General features: G+C 29.9%; 1 protein-coding gene across 1 annotated transcript in view; it reads left to right on the top strand.

The window, feature by feature from the left end:
* Positions 1 to 3892: 3892 nt before the first annotated feature.
* Positions 3893 to 9316, top strand: part of LOC106457823 (solute carrier family 40 member 1-like) — a 24047-nt gene continuing 18623 nt past the window's right edge. Inside the window, exons 1-3 of the mRNA XM_013917274.2 lie at positions 3893 to 4125; positions 6726 to 6790; positions 8827 to 8986. Of these exons, the coding sequence (XP_013772728.2) occupies positions 4044 to 4125; positions 6726 to 6790; positions 8827 to 8986 (307 nt within the window). The 5' untranslated portion in view covers positions 3893 to 4043. The remainder of the gene's footprint in view (positions 4126 to 6725; positions 6791 to 8826; positions 8987 to 9316) is intronic.

A 9316-nucleotide genomic window follows, 5' to 3' on the forward strand; every position in this document is an offset into this window, starting at 1 on the left:
TGTGACTCGCTGACGCAACAGATTTTAGCATTATATTCAGCATTCAATCTACATTTATATATAGCTCCTCTTGTTTAACTATAGTGCCAGATATTTTCTTTCCCTAGGACAGGGGACAGCTTCCCCTTAAATTTAATCTCTCATATTTTTTTTATTTTTTATTTTTGCAAATATGAGTGTTTTATTTCTACATAATACTTTTTGACATGAAAAAGCTAGGAACCTTTAAAACTGTACAATTTTTGGACATAGTTGTGAAAAAGTATGAGAGAATACAACCAGACCATGTTTATAGACATGCTTCTTCGCCTTCGGCCTTTGAATGCCACATGAGTCACCAAATATAATCCTTATCTTCCTCCTCTCTCCCAGAAACAATTTTTAAAGAAAAATTCCCCATAGTGCTAAGGAAGGTTAAGAGAAGATTCAACTTAAAATTTTTTACCAACCTATTCGATTTTTCAGTCACACAGGTAGAAACTCCAATTTTATTCAGCTTCTTTTATATATTTCTGAATAGTAAAAGTTTCTTGATTCTACTTGTTTGAAGGTAACTAATGATCACATGACGTTTGGCATGGGGAAGGTAAACAAACAGATATTAAGGTGAGTTTATTGAAAATAATCGTAATTAATGAACCATCTTTGCAGTGAATCTAATGCAAAAGTGGGTGTTGAAGTTAAAGAAAAAAAAATACATTTAATTAAGGAGTAACTTAAGTCACAATATCACAATTCAAAAATATTGTCAATAGAATAGATCAATTGTATTGTTACGTCTCCGTTTGTTAATTAATTTTCCGTAAATTCTTTCCGACTAAACTTTAGCGACACAAGTCCTTTCTTAAATAAAACTGGTTTATTCTTTCCGAATACAACTTTACGATACACTTAATTTCAACAGTCGTCTATAACAAACGCTATAACTCACGTCTCACGTGGCCAACAATATTCTCCGCATACATTCAATTACTCATTACCTCCGTCACGCTGTGACCGTCTTATATATATATACCAAACTACTCCTAATCTAGTAGTCTCCCGACAATTCACGAAGGTTCGAGAAGGACGTGGCGTGATACTAGTCACGTGACCTCGCTGACGCAACAGTATGTTTGTTTTTAGACCAAAGTCACATTGGGCTATCCGCTGTGTTTACCGCAAGGAATCGAACCCCGGATTTTAGCGATGTAAGTCCATAAACATACCACTGTCCAATATAACAGTATCAAAAAGAAAGAAAATAGATAATTGATTCAAGCGCGTACTTCTTAACGGGCTTATTTGTAAATCGACTAATGGTTAACAATATTGTTTATTGAAGAGAAACGGCCAGTATCCAGTGAAAATTATCTGTTTCTTCAACGTTTCACATGACGGCTTCATCAAGAGATATACACTCTACTGAACACAAGCCGAATGCTCACTTCGCTGCTTGAATTCTACTGCTTAAGAATACTGTTTTAATACAGGTTACTGTCATAATAAAAATTTTGTTGTTTTTCAGAATTTGTAGTACATACTGGTGGGATTTAGACTAATTAAGAAAATTCGTTATTGTACATCTTGGTTTATTTTTAATAGCTATGACAGTTTAAGTTTATTTAGTATCAGTTAATTTGATACTTATTTCTATGCTACTTTTTTTTCAGACTGTAAAAGTATTTAGCAGAAGAACTGAATTTAAAGAACTGGGTTGTACTATGTACTGTATTACAACTTAAAAGTACTAAATATAAGAAAATATATTATACTGTATACTGTAGAAGAAAAGTTAAGTAAATATTTGTACTGTATGCTGTAGAGAAACTAAATTTAAAGAAATAAATTGTACTGTGCGCCGTACAAGAACTAAATATAAGTAAGTAGAGTGTACTTTATAATGTAGACGAATAAAAGTTAAGTAAATAAATTGTACTGTATACTAGATAAGAACTAAGTACTTCAAAATTTTCACAGAAAGAAAATACGCCAAGAGTTAAAAACAAACAAGACAAAACAGATTCTGGTTGTGATATGAAAGTTTATAATTGTTTGTACTGAGAAACACGGGTGTTTTATTGATAAAAACAAAACTAAACTAAAACAAAATATTATTTACACAAAAATGAATCAAACATACAACATTAACAATTGATTTAGTTAGAACTAGGTTAAAATCATGATCTAAAACTAACAAATGTAATTTAAGCATTTAAAAACTGAAATTTACAGCTGAAACAAACTCAACTGATCTTATTATATATTTACAAAAAAAAAAAAAGAAACAGAACAAAACTTCGTAAAGAGCTGAATGAAAATTTCGATAGTCAAATATAAGTATAAAGTTATAAAAGGGATATTATTTTCACTGAGCCTTTTCATACAATTAAAATCCAATAGAATACTTTGCAAAATGCTATTAACATATAACAATGTTCATCTTGCAAAGTTCAGCCAAATTATCAACAGACAAGCGTTCCTATTTTTGATATGAACGCTGTGCAAATATTGTTCAATTGCAAAACAAATAATATTGAGATAAATGAGAATTACCTTTTTGGTTTAATAACTTTATATATTAAAGCTCTTTTTTTTTACTATATCCCGTAAACATGTAGCATAATTTTTTTATCTTTTCAATCATAGGAATAATTTTGAATAAGATAAAGTAATTTAGCTTCGCTGTATAGTTTAACACACTTATCAATGTGAATTTTTGAAATCATGTTTCTTCGTAGAACAGTAAACTTATCAGGTTTGAACATAAACTCCATTGGCTTCAGCAGGAAATATTATCGAATTATCATGACACTTAAAATAGCACTATGCATAATCCACAGTGTCTGTTGTAGCCTATAATTTATTGTTATGTTTATCTTTTCTTTAATGTTTGGCACTGATTTAAGCTGATGGTACATTATTATAATACTCCATTAAATTTCTCACTACATTGTTGTTTTTGAATCAGTCTTACGACCATATTATTGATTCTTTTTTTTGTTGTTGTTGTTTTCAGCTGTGCTTTTCCAAAGCTTCTCTAAATCTCCTGTCTTATTCTTTGATTTTTTTGAATTTTTCTACCATGTTTTTTCCAATTTTTTGTAATGCTCTTTTTATTTCTCTTTTTTTTCTACTTATGTGTAGCTTTGCAACAGAATAAAAAATCTTCCTCTTGACATGAAATTATTGTATATTGTGGACTCTTGTGTGATTAACACAAGGGAGCCAGTTAGTGTAATAAAAGTCTAACCAGCACTGTCGATAACAAAAAATCAAAAGCCTGCGTTACATAACGAAGGTACGAAGTACAAATTTGCGGAATGCCCTGACCATAAAATTAAATTAAGAAAAGAGACACTGTATATATATATATATATTCATTGTTGGGACATGATAGGTATTTAATCTCCGACTGCTGCAATGATGCCCATTCTAAACAAAAAACAAAAAAAAAAAACGAGATCAGTTGAAAATATTTCAAAACATATGAGAACATTAATTTAAGTTTCCCTTAGTAACCTCTCTTCACCAAGGTATCCATAAGTAATTAAACTTCTTGTTGATGCCAGTGAAATTTTCAGGTCCATTTTTCAAAGGATATTTGTTTACTTCCCCAACTAAAGTCTGCTTGTGAATTAAAGAAACATACATACAAACAAAAATCAACAACAAGAAAAATACTGTATAGAATGAAAGAACATTGGGAAAACTAAATAAATGGTTGGCGCAAATGTTTACACGCTATTATTAATATATTTAGCTTAGTTGAAACGATGGCCAAGAAACTGGCACTCCAGTCAATCATCCCTGTGTCGCCCATGCCTAGTGTTGACATTGATACTATTGTAACCAACAGCATCAAGCTGGAGAAATAACAAGGTGTGTGCAACTGCAATAATAACGGGGATAAACGACATGAACATCACTCAGCGGCTGACGAGTTCTGTAGCAAGGTGGAAATAGTACTGCCTACTGGTGCTTGAAAAGTATCTTTTTATTTTTTCTCCCACTTTCTCTCTCTGTGTATATATATACATATATATTGTGCGAAGTATTGGAATATGGAGAAACAAGAAGATGCTAGTAACGATGCTGATGACAGAGATATACCGCAACTGGAAACATCCATGCGAAAAAACCACGGTAAAGCTTAACCCTTGCATGTTTATGGCTTGTTAGACTTGTTGGATTTTGCTTATCAATCATTACTGTGCCTTGTAAGGGCAAGCAAGGCATGGCGGTGTTAAATAGTATGGTGATTAACTGAGTAAATTCGTATTTGTATGTTTTGGCTTATGTTTAATAGCTATGACATTTATTTGTATCAGTTAGTATAACATATATATTTTTATGATACTTTGCCTTAAAATTGTAAAACTAAAAGTATTTAGTAACCTTGTTGCTAGGTCATCAGCTGATGGTTTTTGAACTTCTGAAGAACAGAATTAGAGATATGCCATCATTATCACAGTACCATTACCACTGTACCAGACGTTGAAAAACTTAAACTCTCTGAAATACCACTTAAATAAATAATACTAAAGTGGTAACTAAAAAAAACATTCTTTGGTTACTATTAGTATTACAAAGCCCTTCTGAGTGATTTTATACCAACGAATAATATTTTAAGAGAATGGAATATCTTTATCAGTATCACCATATCTCATCTTAAGGCTTAACTTAAGTTTATGGTTAAAGCTAGGTTCAGAAAAAAGTGCAAGAAGTAGACAGTGTTAAACTCGTTATTTATGAAGGAAACTACTTAAACTAAGTTAACGGCTTATATAAGTAAGTTTGTTAAGCAAAATAATTTAAAAAGGATCTGAAAGAAAAATATTAAAACAGCAATATTTGAACAAGATGTCATTGCATCAAGAAGTAGCAATCACACAAGTGGGCTTAAGATCATTTTCAGAATCTTAGAACTGATGTTAAATTTATTTCTCATTCATTATGTTGACATGCTCAGTGCATCAGCAAATTCTTCTCAAAACATTGTTTTCTTTATAAAAGTTGTTTGTAAAACATAATTTAATAAAATAATGGCAGTTAATTGATACCCCTGTTCATTTGTGTTTGTATAATGGTCCTGTGTTGCATTACTGTTTCTTCACATTACCTTATTATCACAAAATTTAGCTTTTACCAAGAATCTTAAGGACTAGGTTGATTCTCTTGTATCAGATGAAATTTCTTTTATCTTAGCATGAATATTTATTGGATAATTTCAGGAGACACTGCAGGAGTGTGTTAATGGGGACTTTACAAAAATATATTTCAGCAGACATTGCAGGAAAGTATTACAGGGGGACTTCACAGAAATGTGTTTCAAGAATATTTTAAAGGGGACTTGACAGAAATATATGTTGGGAGACATCATAGGAATGTGTTCTTGTTAGTATTATAAATATGGATTGAAATATCTTGACAGTCTTTTCCAAGTTTGTTTTTCACAATGTCAGAATCAGTTAAGAAACATAATATAATGTGGGAATAGTTATTTTAATCTTTCACATATTTCTTTTTACACGAGAACAGTTTTAAATGAACTTGTGTTGGTTTTCAGGATAATATATATACAATATTAATGTCTAATTAGGTGACAAGTATGGTTTTGTTATCTGCTATAATAAAAGTTTAGTAAGTTTTTTTTCCTGCATTGATTGTAGAGAAAAACCTTGTGAACTCAGGTCCTATGATTATTGAACCAGATTTTTTTATATGTTCATAGATAATAAGTTTGTGATTAGCCTTCACTTGAAGTTGAAAGTTGATTTTTTTCTCATAAGTTATCTATTTCTATTGAAAAACAATATATATAAAGATCTATGTTGGAACAAGGTTTAAAAATATTTCCTATGGCTCTAAGTTGAATTTTGTAGAGAGAATTTTTGTTGCTTAAGGAGTAATTAGCTTAGGTTTTAGTAATTTGTTTACAATTATTTGTAAGAAAGATTGCTGGAAGAACTGATGAGTTGAAAGTATGGTTTATATCTATATTTCTTTTCATTTTTGTTTTGCAATTAAAATATATTAAAATACTTCAACTACTTTATTTTACAAACTACCATCCTTATGAGGTTTTAAATATCTGCTTTATACCCATTCTTAAGTATTAAAGTTACATTAATCTCACTTGTGATATAGCATTTGCAACATGCACCATAATACACACATATACACATTAAGCTTCTTAACTTCCTAGTTATCCTTTACAAGGATATCTGACTTCGATATTTAAAATTTTTATTTTGTAAACATATCTAACATAATATGAAAAAGAAAGACTTGTTTGGGCTCAGATCTACTCAATGAGGACAGAATTACTACTTCAAAGTAAATACTAATAAAAGTTAATATTAGTACGATAATGTGTTAAAGAAGCTTTCTTTAATTTAAAAGTTCTATGGAAGTAAGTTTGTAAGTTTGCACAAAAAATAAACTTTGATCTACTTAATTTGGCAATAATAAATAGCATTTTACAAGAATAAAATACAAATCTATTGAAAATTGAGAATGATTTTGAGACATATGTAAAGTTTGGTGTTTGTTTCCTGAATGGTTCAGTAACACAGAGTGTTTTTGATTTTAAATGGCTCGAAAAGAAATAGACTACATAAGAAAAGTTGCATGTTTCTTAAAGTTGATTCTGAATGGTCCAAGGTATTTTCTCAGTTATCTGTACATCAAGTTTATTGATAAATATTTTTATGTCTTGTAAGGAAAATGTTTCTCTTGTTTAGGAAAATGCAGTTTTTTCTACACAACCAGGTTTAAGTTATACTGCAGCCGAGCTCTTTCGTCATGGGTAAGTATGTCTTAGAATTATCAATATCTTTATTGAGTTTAATGTAAGTTAAAAACATGTAGGAGTTTTCTGTTTATTTTTGCTGCCCACACAACAGTTGCTTTAATGTTGACTTCAGGTGTTGCATAAGTAATTGCATAATTAGTGCTAAACAGTACATTGAAAGTAGACTGTACATTCATCTTCAGTAATGCCTATTTTTTTTTTCTGTTGAATTTGAAAAGAGGAACTTTTTTTTTAAATGAGATGTTTATTATTTATATGGGGATACATTTTTATTATATTTTATGGGTTTGATTTTTGTAGATAGTGTTATTATTTTAAAAAATAATTAGGTTTGTAATTATGTGTCAGAGGTTACGAAAAAGAGTTAATAAATGATTTAAATTTTCAGCATAAAAGTGATAACTGTACATGTAGTCAGCTCTTGTGTGAAGGGCATGCATAATATGTTTATTCCCCAAATCTCAAAGCAAAGAGATATTTTGAAGGATGGGGAGATGTGGGAGAGATGACATGAAATTGAGTCAGCAATTTTGAATGAAATAAATAAATAAAAAAAAAATGAAAATTTTGTTGTGTTTCTTCTTCTTTCTTTGTTTTACATGGGAAAAATAAAACAACTAGTGAAATTCAGTCAAGTTTTTTGTAAATGTTTTTGATGGAACTTGAATTTTTCTTTGTCCTCAGTATTTTTCTAATAGAACCTGGTTTCTGGGAGTGGCCCTGTAACCATAATTACATTGACATTTGATCTGAGAATAAACTTTAGTGAAAGTATTTTATATGTTTGGTTTATGGTTAATTAAAGTTTGAGTTACCAATTTCACTTATTAATTACTGTGTTTTTACATATCTACTTATTGTTTTGTCATTCTTCAGTGACTGCCATCAATCAGCTTGGTTGTTATTTTAATAATTGGTTTAAGTTGTTGTTTAGTACAGCAGTTGTTTTTATTCATCCACTGGTTTTGAACCTCAAAAATAAAAAAAAAACAAAAAATTATTTAATAAATAGTTATTCAAAGAAATATGGAAGTTATGAAATTTCTTTTTTAATTAACTGATACCAACAATCACAAATCACAAACTGATCACGTGCATCAACAAGTTTACAGTTGTAACACACTGCAAATTTGTACAGATTAGACACTCATGCAGTAAGAATAATTAAGCAAAATATAATGGACGAATTAGAAATGAGAATGTTACATATAGTTTCAAAAACCCTTCCATTAAAGTTTGTGCTTTACTGGGTGTTTCATTCCTATTATAGTTTCTCTAGTTGTTTTTTTTTACTTTTACACTTTGCAGAAGCTTGCCAAATCAAATATATATATAATTTGCTTAAATAATATAATAATGTGATTTAAGGTTAACTAAGTTCTATAGAGCATTTGAGTCATCTATTTTTTAATTCAGGAACATCAGTGACCTTTGCAAGATCTCATTTAGGTGTTTAGGGATGGGTCCATTAAATATTTTTGATATTTTTTTCGTGCTATATTTTTAATGTTGGGGATTATATATTTCACATAAAAGTGTGAAGTTATAGAATAACACCATAATTTAATTGTTCAGTGAAAAACTATCCATCTATTCAATCAACATATTCTTGATGTGATAAGGTAAATTCATGCATTAATCTTAGTGACATTTGTTAGTGGTGTGCATAACCAATACTGAAAATAAGAACTTCATTTTAAATATCCTATTCTTAATAAACATAGAAACCAGTTACATGGGGAAAAATCAAATGGAATTATAATGTGTATGTTTTATGAATTGAAATACTACTAAAATTAGCCACATTTTATTACAGAAGTCTAATTTGCATATTTTATAATATTTGAAATATTGGGAATACTTCAACCTCAGTCACTAATGTTTAAAGTTTTAGTAGGGTTATGACCATCATTTAGTACTTGACATGAGTATATAATTAGATATGTTTTTACTGTTCAGTTTTAACTTTTCATTAATATTTCTTTTAATTAAAATACAGAAATTTATTGATGACTCGTGTTTTCTATCAGGGAGATCGTATGTGGTCCTTTGCTGTTGGCTTGTACTTCATAAAGCTTTATCCAGAATCTCTTAGACTGGCAGCAATTTATGGCTTTACAGCAAGTTTAGCCATAATTATTTGTGGTGCTCCTATTGGCAGTTGGATAGATAAAACAGCTCGTTTGAAAGGTAAGAGACAATGTTGTGAGGTTACTTTTACTTCTTTACTTTTGTGTTTACAGTGGCTGTCTCTATGAAACCAGTAAAAATTTATAGAATCACTGATACTGTGGCAGTTTGATTTGTTGAAAAATAGAGTGCACTACTAGCAAGTTCTTGTGAGTTAACTATTTTACTCATTTGATGAGTTAACTCTTTTACTCAGTTGATAGAGAGCACTTGCTTGGTATATGTGAGGTCTCAAGCTTGAATCTGAGTTGAGGAAGTAATAAAAAAAAAAAATTAAATTAAGAATATCACAAGAAAAACTAAGCAGCCCAACCAATGAGGCTTTGTTTT

Source organism: Limulus polyphemus, unplaced genomic scaffold (assembly GCF_000517525.1).
Source record: "Limulus polyphemus unplaced genomic scaffold, Limulus_polyphemus-2.1.2 Scaffold378, whole genome shotgun sequence".
Taxonomy (NCBI): Eukaryota; Metazoa; Arthropoda; class Merostomata; order Xiphosura; family Limulidae; genus Limulus; species Limulus polyphemus.